This window comes from Ursus maritimus, unplaced genomic scaffold (genome assembly GCF_017311325.1).
Source record: "Ursus maritimus isolate PB19 unplaced genomic scaffold, ASM1731132v1 scaffold_2, whole genome shotgun sequence".
Classification (NCBI taxonomy): domain Eukaryota; kingdom Metazoa; phylum Chordata; class Mammalia; order Carnivora; family Ursidae; genus Ursus; species Ursus maritimus.
The window spans coordinates 15902074-15918390 of NW_024424452.1; the positions used below are offsets into that span (position 1 = coordinate 15902074).

A 16317-nucleotide genomic window follows, 5' to 3' on the forward strand; every position below is an offset into this window, starting at 1 on the left:
TTTAAAGGACATTATAGTCATTGATATATTTGAGACCCTTTAAACCATTTTAGGGGTTAAGAGTGTTACTTCTCAGCCATCTTATGCTCCTAGATAATGTATCTATGTTTATTACAGGGGAAACTGGGATTGGAAAATCAACACTCATTGACACATTATTCAATACTAATCTGAAAGACAAAAAATCCTCGCATTTTTACTCAAATGTTGGACTTAAAATTCAGACATATGAGCTTCAGGAAAGTAATGTTCAGTTGAAATTAACTGTTGTGAAGACAGTGGGATATGGTGATCAAATAAACAAAGAAGCCAGGTGAGTGTTTTCTTATTTCAATTATAAAAGATTTTCTTATTTCAAGGAATTTAGTTTCTTTGTTGATATTTCCTCTGGCTGTATCTCTCCCATCTGCCTCTCTCTTCACACAGCCTTCTCTGCTCCCCTTGTGTCTCTTTTAAGGACATTTGTTGTTTGATATAAGATGTACCGAAATAACCCAGGGCGATCTTATTTATACGAACACTTTATTTTCAATAAAATTAAATTTACTGGTTTTATGGATTAGAATGCAGACATATCTTTTTGGATCTCACCATTGAATCCACTGTTCCTACTTTATAAGATAGGTTTGATTCTTAAATAATTTTTAAAATAGATTTTCCCATTTATTTACTTGTTGTTTGGGGCGCCTGGGTGGCTCAGTCGGTTAAGTGTCTGCCTTCAGCTCAAGTCATGATCCCAGGGTCCTGGGATCAAGCCCCAAGTTGAGCTCCCTGCTCAGTGGAGAGCCTGCTTCTCCCTCTCCTTCTGTCCCTTGCTCCCCCCTCCCCGCTTGTGCTCTCTCCTTCCCTTTCTTTTACTCTATCTCAAATAAATAAATAAAATCTTTATTTACTTGTTGGATAACCTGTTTTCTATCACTTATCCAAGTTATAAATAAATTTATTTCTGTAAAAATTTAAATGCACCGCACGAAATGAAAACCTACTTAGCCAAACATAAGTACTTTGAGCCTTTTCTTTTTCCAAAAATAGCCACTATTATAAGTTTAGTAAGTGTCCTCTCAGACTTATGTTGTCATACAACTACTGAATTTTTGTAATAACTAACATATGTGTGAAATAATACAGAATAAACTTATTTAAACTATATTGTGTATAATTAAGAATGCATAAAACATTTATGAACAGGTTAATAGATAATTCTGAAACAAGCATCCTATGTAAACATCTTCCTATTTAAATTAAGACCTGATGCCCATGGGCCTTCCCTTTCTTGATCACAACTTCTCATCAAACTCATAGAAGAATGTAAAATGTTTGCCAGTAGGTGGGGAGAAGGAGCAATTAAGAGTTACTGTTCAATGGATATAATATTTTAATTATGCAAGATGAACAAGTTCTTGAGGTCTTCTGTACAATAGAAGATTTAACAGTACTTTATTGTACGTTCAAGAATTTGTTATGAGAGAGTAAATCTCCTGTTAAGTGTTCTTATCACAAGTAAAAAGAAAACCTATGGGATGCTGCAGAAGTATTGCTTAGAGGGAAATTTATAACATAAAATACTTATGTTAGAAAAAAAGGGGGAAAAAAAGACAATGCCAAGTATTGTAAATTTCCATGTTAAGAAACTAGGCAAATAAACAAAAATTTACCCTAATGCAAGAAAAAGAGAGGAAAAGTTATACTACAGTAGGAATTGATGAAAACAGAAAAAGGTCAGAAAATCAAGTAAATCAGCAAATTAATTTTGCTTGTTATATACAAAGGTTGATAAAATTGAAAACCTTCAACCAGACTGAGTGAGCAAAAGAAATGAGAAGTCAAATATCACCAACATCGGGAATAAAAAAGCAGACGTTATTACTGATTTTATAAAAATTAAAAAGAATACAACAAACAATTCAATGCCTATAAAGTCAACAGTTTATTTATTTTTTATTTTTAAGATGCAAGCCACTTGGATTTGAATATAAATTTTTTCATTATGTTCAGTTAGGCTGTGTATAGTAAAGTCAATAATTTAGATTTCATATGTGGCCTTTATTGTGTTGAGATAAATTCCTTTTATACCTAGTTTCATGAGTTTTTTTTTTAATCATGAAAGGATGTTGAATTTTGTCAAATACCTTTTATGCAACTATTGAAATAGTCATATGATTTTTATTTTTCAATCAATGTGGCATTTATAAATCAGTTTGTCATGTTGAATAATCCTTGCATTCTGAAGATAAATCCCTCTTTGTCATCGTGTATGATCTTTTTAATTTGCTATTGAATTCACTTTGCTAAGTATTTTGTTGAAGACTTTGCATTTGCGTTTATTAGAGATATTGACCTGTCATTTCTTTTCTTTAGTAGTAGTAGTAGTAGTAGTAGTAGTAGTAGTAGTAGTATCAGGATAATTCTGACCATTCAAATGAGTTTAGAAGTTTTTCCTTTAATTTTTTGGAAGAGTTTAAGTACTGATGTTAATTCTTCCTTAAATGTTTATTAGAATTCAATACTGAAGCCGTATGGTCATGAATTTCTCTGTGTTGGTAGATTTTGATTACTTATTTAACCTCATTATTTATACAAGAATACCTCATTTTATTACTTTTCACTTAATTGTTCTTGTCAGATATGTTTTGTTTGTTTGTTTTACAAATTGAAGGTTTGTGGCAACTCTCTATGAAGCACGTCTATCGTCATGGTTTTTCCAACAGCGTTGGGTGACTTTGTGACTCTGTGTCACATTTGGTAACTTTGGCAATATTTCAAAAATTTTCATTAATGTATTTGTTATGGTGATCTATGATCAGGGACTTTTGGTGTTACTATTGTAATTGTTTTGGGGCACCATGACCTGTGCTCACAAAAGACAATGAATTTAGTTCAAAAATTTGTGTGTGCTTTTAAGTTTTTAATTCTATTTAGCTAATATACAGTGTTATATATTTTGAGGTTTTCAATATAGTGATTCAACACTCCCTTTTTCTTCTTCAAATTTTTAAAGAATTCTAGTAAGTTAACACATAGTGTAATATTGGTTTCAGGAGTAGAATTTAGTGATTCACCACTTACTATAACACCCAGTGCTCATCATAACATGCGCCCTCCTTAATACTCATCAACCATTTAGCCCATCCCCCACCCACATCCCTCCATCAACCCTCAGTTTGTTCTCTGTCATTAAGAGTCTCATGATTCATTCCCTTTCTCTTTTCTTCCTTTGCATATGTCCATCTTTTTTCTTCTTTTCTTTTTCCTCCTTCCCATATGTTCATCTGCTTTATTTCTTAAATTCAAAACATGAGTGAAATCATATGGTATTTGTCTTTCTCTGACTGACTTATTTCACTTAGGATAATACACTCTAGCTCCATCCATCATAAAGGGCAAGATATCATTCTTTTTGATGGCTGAGTAATATTCCATTATATATCTGTATATGGGTATTTATTTATTTTTATTTTTTTTATTGAAATTAAATTAGCCACATATAGTAAATCATTAGTTTCATATGTAGAGTTCAATCATTCATCAGTTGCATATAAGAACCAGTGCTCATCACGTCAGGTGCACTCCTTAATGCCCATCACCCTATCACCCCATCCCCTCACCCATGTCCCCTCCAGAAACCCTCAGTTTGTTTCCTATAGTTAAGAGTCTCTCATGCTTTTTTTCCCTATCTGATGACTTCCCATTCAGTTTTCCCTGCCTTCCCCTATGATCTTCCTCACTGTTTCTTATGTTCCATATATGAGTGAACCTATATGATAATTGTCTTTCTCTGATTGACTTATTTCACTCAGCATAATACCCTCCAATTCCATCCACGTTGATGTAAACGGTAAATATTCATCCTTTCTGATGGCTGATTAATATTCCATTGTATATATGTATCACATCTTCGTTATCTATTCATCTGTCCATGGACATCTGTACTCTCTATAGTTTGGCTATTGTGGACATTGCTGTCATAAACATTAGGGCGCAAGTGCCCCTTCAGATCCATACATTTATATTTTTGGGGTAAATACCTAGTAGTGAAATTACTGGGTCGTAAGGTAGATCTATTTTAACTTCTTCAGGAACCTCCGTACTGTTTTCCAGAGTGGCTGTCCCAGCTTGCATTCCCACCAACAGTGCAAGAGGGCTCACCTTTCTGTGCATCCTTGCCAACATTTGTAGTTTCCTGACTTGTTAGTTTTAGCCATTCTGACTGGTGTAAGGTGGTATCTCATTGTTTTTGATTTCTATTTCCCTGATGCCAAGTGATGTGGAGAATTTTTTCATGTGTCTGTTGGCCATTTGTATGTCTTCTTTGGAGAAATGTCTTTCATGTCTTCTGGCCATTTCTTGACTGCATTATTTGTTTTTGAGTGTTGAGTTTGATAAGTTCTTCATAGGGTTTGGATACTAGCCCTTTGTCTGATGGGCCATTTGCAAATATCTTCTCTCATTCCATAGGTTGCCTTTTAGTTTTGCTGACTGTTTCCTTTGCTGTGCAAAAGTTTTTATCCTGATGAAGTCCCAGTAGTTCATTTTTGCCTTTGTTTCTCTTACCTTTGGAGATGTGTCTAGCAAGAAGTTGCTGTGGCCAGGGTCAAATAGGTTGCTGCCTGTTTTCTCCTCTAGGATTTTGATAGATTCCTATGTCACATTTAGGCCTTTCATCCATTTTGAATTTATTTTTGTGTATGATGTAAGAAAGTGGTCCAGTTTCATTCTTCTTCATGTGGTTGTCCACGTTTCCCAACACCATTTGTTGAAGAGACTGTCTTTTTTCATTGGGTATTCTTTCCTGCTTTGTCAAAGATCAGTTGACCATAGAGTTGAAGGTCCATTTCTGGATTCTCTATTCTGTTCCATTGATATGTGTCTGCTTTTGTGCCAGTACCATACTGTCTTGATGATTACAGCTTTGTAATAGAACTTGAAGTCTGGCATTGTGATACCACCAACTTTGGTTTTCTTTTTCAACAATTCCCTGGCTATTTGGGGTCTTTTATGGTTCCATACAAATTTTAGGATTGTTTGTTCCAGTTCTATGAAAAATGCTGATGGTATTTGACAGGCTTTGCATTGAATGTGTAGATTGCTTTGGGTAGCATAGGTATTTTAATAATATTTGTTCTTCCAATCCATGAGCATGGACTGTTTTCTTTCTTTTTTTAAAAAAAGATTTTATTTATTTATTTGACAGAGATAGAGACAGCCAGCGAGAGAGGGAACACAAGCAGGAGGAGTGGGAGAGGAAGAAGCAGGCTCATAGTGGAGGAGCCTGATGTGGGGCTTGATCCCATAACGCCGGGATCACGCCCTGAGCCAAAGTCAGACGCTTAACAACTGCGCCACCCAGGCGCCCCATGTTTTCCATTTCTTTGTGTCTTCTTCATTTCTTTCATAAGTATTCTATAGTTTTCAAAGTACAAATCCTTTACCTTTTTGATTAGGTTTATTCCTAGATATCTTAATAGGTTTTGGTGAAATTGTGAATGAGATTGATTCCTTGACTTCTCTTTCTGCTGTCTCATTGTTAATGTACAGAAATGCAACTGACTTCTGTGTATTGGTTTTATATCATGCAACTTTGCTGAATTCTTGCATGAGTTCTAGCAATTTTGGGGTGGAATTTTTTGGACTTTCAACATAAAGTAGCATGTCATTTGCGAAGAGAGAGAGACTGACTTCTTCTTTGCTCTTCTGGATGCCTTTTATTTCTTTTTGTTGTCTGATTGCTGAAGGTAGGACTTCCAGTTGAACAACAGTGGTGAGAGTGAGCATCCCAGTCATGTTCCTGACCTTAGAGGAAAAGCTCTCAGTTTCTTCCCGTTGAGGATGGTATTCACTGTGGGGGTTTTTTGTATACGGTATGTTCCCTCTATCCCTATACTGCAGAGAGGTTTTTTTTTTTTTTTAATAAGTAAAGGATACTATATTTTGTCAAATGCTTTATCTGCATCTGTTGAGAGGAACATATGGTTCTTGTTCTTTCTTTTATTAATGTGGTACATCACATTGATTGATTTGCAGATGTTGAACCACCCTTGCAGCCCAGGAGTAAATCCCACTTGATTATCTTGAATAATCCTTTAAATGTACTGTTGGATCATATTAGCTAGTATCTTGGTGAGAATATTTGTATCCATGTTCATCAGGAATATTGGTCTGTAATTCTCCTTTTTGGTGGGGTCTTTGTCTTATTTTGGGGTCAAGGTAATGCTGGCTTCATAGAATGAGTTTGGAAGGTTTCCTTCCTTTTCTACTTTTTGAATCAGCTTCAGAAGAAGCAGTACTACTTCATCTTTATATGTTTGGTAGAATTCCGCTGGGAGGCCATCTGGCCCTGGACTCTTATTTGTTGGGAAATTTTGATTATTCATTCAATTTCTTTGCTGGTTATGGGTCTGCTCAGGTTTCTATTTCTTCCTGTTTCAGTTCTAGTAGTTTATATGTTTTTAGGAATGCATCCATTCCTTCCACATTGCTAATTTGTTGGTATGTAATTGCTTCTAATATTGTCTTAGAATTGTATATCTTCGATGTTGGTTGTAATCTCTCCTCTTTCATTCATGATTTTATTTATTTGGGTCCTTTCCCTTTTCTATTTGATAAGTCTGTCTAGGGGTGTTAATTCTTTCAAAAAACCAGCTCCTAGTTTCATTGATCTGTCCTACTGTGTTTTTTTTTAATTTGTCATTGATTTCTGCTCTAATCTTTATTATTTCTCTTCTCCTGCTGGATTTAGGCTTTATTTGCTGTTCTTTTTCCAACTTCTTCAAGTGTAAGGTTAGATTGTATATTTCAGACTTTTCTTGTTTCTTTAGAAAGGCCTGTATTGCTATATGTTTCTCTCTTAGGACCACCTTTGCTGCATCCCAAGGATTCTGAACTGTTGTGTTTTCATTTTCATTTATTTCCATTTATTTTTAAAACTCTTCTTTAATTTCCTGGTTGACCCATTCATTCTTTAGTAGGATGCTCTTCCATGTTTTTCTTGTAGTTGATTTTAAGTTTTAAAATTGTGGTCTGAAAATATGCATTGTATGATCTCAGTCTTTTGTACTGGCTGAGTCCTGATTTGTGACCCAGTGTATTATCTATTCTGGAGAATATTCCACGTGCACTTGAGAAGAATGTGTATCTGCTGCTTTAGGATGAAATATCTGAATATATCTTCTTTGAATCCATCTGTTCCCTTGTGTCATTCAAATCCCTTGTTTCCTCTATGGACTATGAGAAACAAACTGAGGGCTACAGAGGGGAGGGGGTGGGGGAATGGGATAGGCCGGTGATGGGTAGTAAGGAGGGCACGTATTGCATGGTGCACTGGGTGTTATACACAACTAATGAATCATCGAGCCTTACATCGGAAACCGGGGATGTACTGTATGGTGACTAACATAATATAATAAAAAATCATTATAAAAAATAAATAAATAAAAATAAATTTAAAAAAAATGAAAATCAGTTGCAGTCACATATGGCAAAGAAGTATCCGAAACAATACTGCATATAAAAAATAAAGTCAGCCTTCTAACTCAGAAAAAAAAAAAATCCCTTGTTTCCTTGTTGATCTTCTGCTTAGATGATCTGTCCATTGCTGTGAGTGTGGTGTTAAAGTCACCTACTATTATTGTATTATTATCAATGAATTTCTTTAGGTTTGTTTTTAATTGGTTTATATATTTGGCTGCTCCCTATTTAAGGTCATAAAGATTTACAATTGTTAGATCTTCTTGTTGTATAGATAGTTTTATTATGATATATTATCCTTTTTCATCTCTTATTACAGTCTTTGTTTTAAAATATTGTTTGTCCGGTATAAGGATGTCTACTTCAGCTTTCTTTTGATGTCCATTAATATGATAAATGCTTCACCACCTCATTTTCATCCTGGAAGTGTCTATGTGTCTAAAATGAGTCTCTTGTAAAAAGCATATCGATGGGTCTTGTTTTTTTTCCCCCCTTATCCAATGTGATACCCTATGTCTTCTGATTGGAACATTTAGTGCGTTTACATTCAGAGTCATTATTTAAAGATATGAATTTAGTGCTACTGTATTACCTGTAAAGTCACTGTTTCTATAGATTGTGTTGTTTGTTGTCTTTATTAATTTTGGTCTCTCTTTTTGCTCAATGTGTCCCCTTTAATATTTCTTGTAGGGCTGGTCTAGTATTCACAAATTCCTTGTTTTTGTTTGTCTTTGAAACTCTTTATCTCTGCTTCTATTCTGAATGATAGCTTTGCTGGATAAAGTATTCTTGGCTGAATATTTTCCAATTTAGCACATTGAATATATGATGACAGTCCTTTCTGGCCTGCCAGGTCTTTGTGGACAGGTCTGCTGCCAGCCTTATGTGCCTACCCTTGTAGGTTGTGGACCTCTTGTCCTGAGTTGTTTTCAGGATTTTCTCTTCATCTCTGAAATTTGTAAACTTCACTATTACATGTGGAGGTATTGACCAATTTTTATGGATTTTGAGGGAGTTTCTCCGTGCCTCTTCAAGTTGAATACCTTTTTCCTTCCCCAAATTAGGGAAATTCTCAGCTATAATTTTTTTCAAATAAATCTTCTGCCCCGTCTCCCTCTATTCATATTCTGGGACCCCTGTTATCCAGATACTATTTCACTTTATGGATTCACCGAGTTCTCTAAGTTTCCCTTTGTGATCCAGTAGTTTTCTTTCTCTCTTCTTTTCAGCTTCTTTATTTTCCAGCATTTTACATTCTATATCACTGACTCTCTCTTCTGTCTCATTTGTCCTTGGTTGTAGAGCCTCCATTTTTGACTGCATGTCAGTAATGGCATTTTTAATTTTGTCCTGACTAGATTTTTGTTCTTTTATTTTTACAGTGTGGAATTCTCTAGTGTCTTCTATACTTTTTTCTAGCCCAGCTAGTATCTTTTAGTTGTTGTTTTAAATTCTAGTTCAGACCTCTTACTTATATCCATGTTGATTAAATCCCTGGCAGTGAGTACAAGCTCCTGTTCTTTCTTTGGGGGGATTTTTCTCTGTCTCATTATTTTGTCCAGAAAAGAATATTAGAAAGATACAGAAAAGATAGCCTCAACAACAACAACAGAAATCAAAACAAAACAAAATAAACCGGAAGAAAAGAAAAACAAAGCAAAATTAGAAAATATCAAACAAGAAGCAAAACAGAACAAAAGAAAGAATGGGATCCTGCTGTTTTGGTCTACTTGTTAAAGGAAACTCAATTCCAAAATAGAAAAAATGAAAAACATATGTATCCAATGTAAAATACAATAAAATATAATGAAAAGAAACCAACAGTAATAAATATATATATACTTGTATATATATATATGTATGTATGTATACATGTATATATATGTATATATATATGATGTGTATATAAACATAAAAGTTAAAAAGGAATTAAAAAATAACTGAAAAAATACGAAAATTGCTAAAAAAAAAAAAAAAAAGACCCTGAAGAATTAAAGAACTTAAAACAACCATGAAAGCTATTACTGTTTTACTCAAGAGCTGAAGCTTTGTAGCTCTCTATGACCGGTATGCTTGGTATGGGCCAGTTGTCCTTGCTGGTCTTCTCGGGGAGGAGTCTGTTCCACTGATTCTCATGTGTCCTTGCCCTTGTGGAAATGTGCCTCCCTTGCCAGGGGGCTGGGCTTTTTGTAGGTGGCTCTGTATTGCACTGTGTGGTGCTGTTTTGCTCCCTGAAGGGTTTCAGCACCAACGGGCTGAATGAAAATGGTGGTGCCATGAGAGTCTGTGATGATCTGCTTTTGTTGATTTTGATGGCAGTTTTCCATGCCTCCTGAATCTGGATATCTGTGTTTTCCCCCCAGATTAGGGAAGTTGTCAGCTGTTATTTGTTGAAATAAATTTTCTGCCCCCCTTTCTTCTTCTTCTGGGAGTCCTATACTGTGGATGATATTATGTTTGATGGAGTCATTGAATTCTATAAGTCTATTCTTGTTTTGCATGATTCTTTTTCTCTCTTTTGTTCAGCTTGGTTACTTTCTTTCATTACTCTGTCTTCTTGGTCACTAATTCATTCCTCTGCTTCTTCCTTTCTGCTGTTCATTCTGTCAAGCATGTTTCCCATTTAGTATATTGTGCCCTTTGTCTCTGCTGTTTGTTCCTTATCTCTTTGTTAATGTTCTTACTCATGCCTTGAACTCTTTTCTCAATTCCAGTGAGTCCTCATGATCATTGCTTTAAATTCTCTCAGGCATGTTTCTTTCATTTGTTTTGCTTTGAAAGGGCTGTGTCCTTGTCCTATTCTTTCAATTTGGGTAAGTTTCTCTGCCTCCTCATTTTGTCTGCATCTTTGTGTCTGTTTGTATGTGTTAAGAATGTCAGCTATGTCTTCTCCTCTTGAAAGTAGTGACTTTATGAAGGGGAGGTCCTGTACATCCTGCTTTTGTGTCTGAGTCACTTTTCCTTTCAGTTCAGTCCCCTGAGCTGACTCTCTGCCTATTGTGGGCTACGCTTGTTCTGTATGCTGTTAGTGGGACCTAGGCAAGGCAGTTCTTAGGGATTGCACCTGCTGGAGAACTTGGGGGTGGAGCAGAAGCTTTAGCAAAAATTTTTTTATGCAAGTAGTCTTATGCTGGATCCCTTGAAGTGCTGGGGCAGCTGGGGGCTGGGCTTCAGTGTGAGAGGCTGTGGGTTGCTGGGTACAGTGTGTGGTGATAGGTAGACATAGCTGAGTCAGGTGTGCAATGGTGGCTATGCACCCAGCAGCTGGGCAGGGCTCTTATGCAGCTTAACAAAATTTTCCCTGAGCCCAGGCCCGAGGCTAGCAGCATTGGAGTGTGGGAGTCCTCAGGAGAACTTGTGGGCATGGCACATTGCTAACAAGTTAGTTAGCTAGTGTCTGTGCAGCCCAAGGTCCTGCAGCTGGCCTGTGTTTATGCTGGGAAATGGGGGTAGAGAGTGGCACCTGCCAGCTCCCTCCTTTTCAGTGAAGTCTCCAACATGCTCTGAAATCAGTATAAACAGGTGTGTCTCCTGTTTGCCCCCAGCATTGTGTAGACTGCCATTTCTTATGTTACCACCATGCACAGGCTGCTATCTTTTAAGGGTAGTAACACAGCTATTACAGTTATTACTACCCCTCTGGGCTTGCCCAGTGCTGAGTCAGCTGGCATTTAAAACTCCAGGTTCCAAGTCCCAGTGGTTATACAAACTCATGAAATTCAGCCCCTCTGGTTTTTAAAACCAAAAGATATGGGGATTTGTCTGCCCTGTGTGAGCTCCTTGGTGCGAGGACCTATTTCTCTCCCCTCTCTGCACATGCAGCTCCCTCCCTTCCGTGGGCAGTCTTCCTCCACGCTTCTGACCTTCCTAAACTTTCAGAGGCAGCTGGTTCTTCTATTTTTTAAAAGATTTTATTTATTCATTTGAGAGAGAGAGAGCACAAGCAGAGGGAGGAGCAGAGGGAGAGAGAGAGGGACAAGCAGTTTCCCCACTGAGCAGGGAGCCCGACCTGGGGCTCAATCCCAGGACCCTGGGATCATGATCCACGCTGAAGGCAGATGCTTAACCTACTGAGCCACCCAGGTGCCCCAGATGTAGCTTCTTCTCTATATTTAGTTGTGGAACTTGTTTTGCCAGTCTTGGATCTCCCTCTGATTTATTGAGTTGGATGTGGATGATATCTCTTTGTAAATATGGGATGGGGTGAGCCCAGTGTCCTACTCCACCATCACCCCAAGCTCCCCATATTAACTATTTATTAAATGGTAAAAAGAGAGACAATAGGTGTTATTAACCTGTCATGCTAATCTGTTGAAATAATCTTTTTTTTTTCAGCTATCAACCTGTAGTTGACTATGTCGATGCTCAATTTGAGGCCTATCTTCAAGAAGAATTGAAAATTAAGCGTTCCTTCGTCGACTACCATGATTCCCGTATACATGTGTGCCTTTACCTCATTTCACCTACAGGACATTCTCTGAAGTCCCTTGATCTATTAACTATGAAGAACATTGACAGTAAGGTGTGTTAGATAAATGCATCAACCTATCCAAATTTGATAATTATTTTGTGATGATATATAACTTGAAGGTATTTGCATACAAGAACTTGTTATTTTTAATATGTTAACATATATTTTTTCTTTAAAAAAAGATTTTATTTATTTATTTGACAGAGAGAGGGAGAGAGCACTAGCAAGGGGGAACAGCAGGCAGAGGGAGAGGGAGAAGCAGGCTTCCCTCTGAGAGGGGAGCCCAACTCGGGGCTTCATCCCAGGACCCTGGGATCATGACGTGAGCTGAAGGCAGGCGCTTAGCCAACTGAGACATCCAGGCACCCCCAAATATATTGTTTTCTGTTAATCTTTAAAGCACTGCTCCTATTTTCCAAGCGATAGCATTGCAACATACCACAAACTTAGTAGTTCAAACAACAGAAATTTATTTTCTCACAATTATGGGAAGAAGTGCAAGATGAAGAAGCCATGAAGGTTTTCTTTCTTCTAAAACCTCTTTTTCCGAGTGATAGATCGCTGCCTTCTCACTGTGTCCTCACATGGTCTTTCCTCTGCACATATCTGATGTGTCTGTAAGTCTATGTTTCTTCTTATAAGCACACCAGTCACATTGGATTGGGCCTATTCTAATGACTTTATTTTCACTTAATCACCTGTTTAAAGAGTCTTGTTCTGAGATGCTGGGGGTTAGAGCCTCAACATATGCACTGGGAGAGGGATGATACATTCAACACATAACAGCATTTAATAAATTTCAACCTTAGTTTGCTTTCGAGAAAAATTTAATTAGGTATGTATTAGGAAAATAAGATAAAGGTTAAAAAATATTAAAATAAAAATTTATGGGTTTTTGTGATTAAAGTCATAGAGGTTGTGGTTCCATTTAAAAATTTGTATTTTTAAAATTGAATTCATTCTACAGTACTATAAAACAGCTCCATTAATATTTACCTGTTACCACTGATTGTGTGAATCATGAAGTTTTCATGATCCTGGCTAGTGATCCTATCACAGAGGATTCAGAATGCAATATGTATGTATATATTTTTTCCAATAGAGGGTAAATATACATATGAAAGAAAGTTTATGTCATGTTTTCTATACTTTATTAAGTTGAAGAGAGAAAAGTTCTAAAATTTGGTTTCTTTTTATCAAAGAAGGTCTGACTTTTGCTATGTATTGTTCAAACTGGAAAGAAATTTTGTACCTAATCTTATATGTCACCAGGTTGTTGAAAGAAGTTAGATTTCTAGTTAAAATCAAGGGCTACCTCAATTTCTCGGTTATTAGTATATTCAATCACCAGGGACATACAGTTTTATTTTTAATTTTATAGATAGCTATTATTATCAAACAATTTCCAGATATAGAAAATTACTTTTTTTTTTACAGAAACATTACGTAAAGGGGTGAGCAATGATTTGTGTGCGTGTCTTTTGTCTTCTCTTCTAGGTTGCTCAGTTCCCTTCTGCAATAAGTGACTTTCATTCCTTAATTCTGAACACCTAAAGAATTATTAACATGGAAAATTTCTATTTGTTATGTGTTAAGGCTTTACTATCATTAGAAGATAGCTTTCTCAGCAAAACAATCCAAGATATTTATGTTAGACTTGAACCTACCTTACTAGTTGTCTGCTTTTTACTGTGGAAGGTATTATTTAAGACTCTAAATTAGATAAAAATTTGAAAATCAGTGTTATATTGAGGCCTTAAATTTGTACAAGGATTTTTTTAAAAGATTTTATTTATTTATTCGACAGAGATAGAGACAGCCAGCGAGAGAGGGAACACAAGCAGGGGGAGTGGGAGAGGAAGAAGCAGGCTCACAGCGGAGGAGTCTGATGTGGGGCTCGATCCCACAACGCCGGGATCGCGCCCTGAGCCGAAGGCAGACGCTTAACCGCTGTGCCACCCAGGCGCCCCTGTACAAGGATTTTTTAAAATGTACTTTGAGAATCTAAAACAAAAACAATATACCTAGAACTGACTTTTATACACTCTTACTATATTACAGAACTTGACATTGTGTAGCTATGATTTAATAAGATACTTTATTTTAACAGTAATAAAACATTTTATAATTTTGCATATTTTTAATTTCTACAAAGTTTAATTATTAAAATGTAAATGCATGGAGACAGGAGTAATCCTTTTGTAGAACTAGGAAGAAAAGTTTATGAATAAAAATTTCATCCTCAAATATGCAATATAGAAATAATACCTTTTTGGGGCACCTGGATGGCTCAGTCATTAAGCGTCTGCCTTCGGCTCAGGGCGTGATCCCAGGGTTCTGGGATCGAGCCCCACATCGGGCTCCTCTGCTGGGAGCCTGCTTCTTCCTCTCCCACTCCCCCTGCTTGTGTTCCCTCTCTTGCTGGCTCTCTCTCTCTGTCAAATAAGTAAATAAAATCTTAAAAAAAAAAAAAAAAAGAAAGAATACCTTTTTACAAATTACAAATGAAGATATTTGTGAGCAAGGTATTATACACATATATACATACACTCAGTCTTTATTGTAACAAAAAAAAAGGCCTATTATTTTTAGGTGGCCTTTGGAAAACACAAGCAAATATATGATTTACGGAGAAGGTGTTGCAAATGAATGACAGGTAGAAGGATGAAATTAATTTAGTGTATTGATGAAAGTCCCTTCTGACTTTTAGTAAAGAAATCAAATTGATAATGAATTAATTTGACTCTCTTATTCTACTACTTACATTTTACTAACTCGAAATGTGTTGAAAGTGTAAGAAATTTGAGAAAAGAAATTTGAAACTTTTTCCCCCTTTTTTTTCTTTTTATTATGATATGTTAGTCACCATACAGTAAGTCATTACTTTTTGATGTAGTGTTCCATGATTCATTGTTTGCATATAACACCCAGTGCTCCATGCAATACGTGCCCTCCTTAATACGATTCACCGGGCTAGCCCATCCCCCTACCCCCTCCCCTCTAAAACACTCAGTTTGTTTCCCAGAGTCCATAGTCTCTCGTGGTTCATCTCCCCCTCTTCTTACCCCCCCTTCATTTTTCCCTTCCTTCTCCTAAAATCTTCACAAATGAGTGAAACCATATGATAATTGTCTTTCTCTGCTTGACTTATTTCACTTAGCATAATCTCCTCCAGTCCCATCCATGTTGATGCAAATGTTGGGTGACCATGTCTTCTTTATCCATTCGTCTGTTGAAGGGCATCTCAGCTCCTTCCACAGTCTGGCTATTGTGGACAATGTTGCTATGAACATTGGGGTGCATGTGGCCCTCCTTTTCACTACATCTGTATCTTTGGGGTAAATATGCAGTAGTGCAATTGCTCGGTCATACAGTAGCTCTGTTTTTAATTTTTTAGGAACCTGCACACTGTTTTCCAAAGCAGCTGTACCAACTTGCATTCCCGCCAACACTGGGAGAGGGTTCCCCTTTCTCCACATCCTCTCCAACATTTGTTGTTTCTTGCCTTGTCCATTTTTGCCATTCTAACTGGTATAAGGTGGTATCTCAATGTGGTTTTGATTTGAATTTCCCTGATGGCTAATGATATTGAACATTTTTTCATGTGTCTGTTAGCCATTCGTATGTCTTCATTGGAAAAGTATCTGTTCATACCTTCTGCCCATTTTTTTATTTGATTATTTGTTTCTTGGGTATTGAGTTTGAGAAGTTCTTTATAGATCTTAGATACCAGCCTTTTATCTGTAGTGTCATTTGCAAATATCTTCTCCCATTCTGTGGGTTGCCTCTTTGTTGTGTTGACTGTATCCTTAGCTGTGCAGAAGCTTTTTATCTTGATGAAGTCCCAAAAGTTCATTTTTGCTTTTGTTTCCCTTGCCTTTGGAAACGTGTCATGAAAGAAGTTGCTGTGGCTGATATCAAAGAGGTTACAGCCCATGTTCTCCTTCATGGTTTTGATGGATTCCTGTCTCACATCGAGGTCTTTCATCCATTCAGAGTTTATCTTTGTGTATAGTATGAGAGAGTGGTCAAATTTCATTCTTCTGTATATAGCTGTCCAATTTTCCCAGCGCCATTTATTGAAGAGGCTGTCTTTTTTCCACTGGATGTTTTTTCCTGCTCTGTAAAAGATTAGTTGACCATAGAGTCGAGGGTCCATTTCTGGAGTCTGTATTGTGTTCCATTGATGTGTCTGTTTTTGTGCCAGTACCATGCTGTCTTTGTCATCACCAGTTTGTAGTATAGCTTGAAATCAGGCAACGTGATGCCCCCAGCTTTGTTTTTCTTTTTCAACATTTCCTTGGCAATTCGGGGTCTTTTCTGAATCCACACAAATTTTAGGATTGTTTGTTCCAGCACTTTGAAAAATGTCATTGGTATTT

At 36.7% G+C, this 16317-nt stretch overlaps 1 protein-coding gene across 1 annotated transcript in view; it reads left to right on the top strand.

The window, feature by feature from the left end:
- SEPTIN14 (septin 14) overlaps nucleotides 1–16317 on the top strand; it is a 108250-nt gene that overhangs the window by 50397 nt on the left and 41536 nt on the right. Inside the window, exons 7-8 of the mRNA XM_040635015.1 lie at nucleotides 118–313; nucleotides 11800–11986. Coding sequence (XP_040490949.1) covers nucleotides 118–313; nucleotides 11800–11986 — 383 coding nt within the window. The remainder of the gene's footprint in view (nucleotides 1–117; nucleotides 314–11799; nucleotides 11987–16317) is intronic.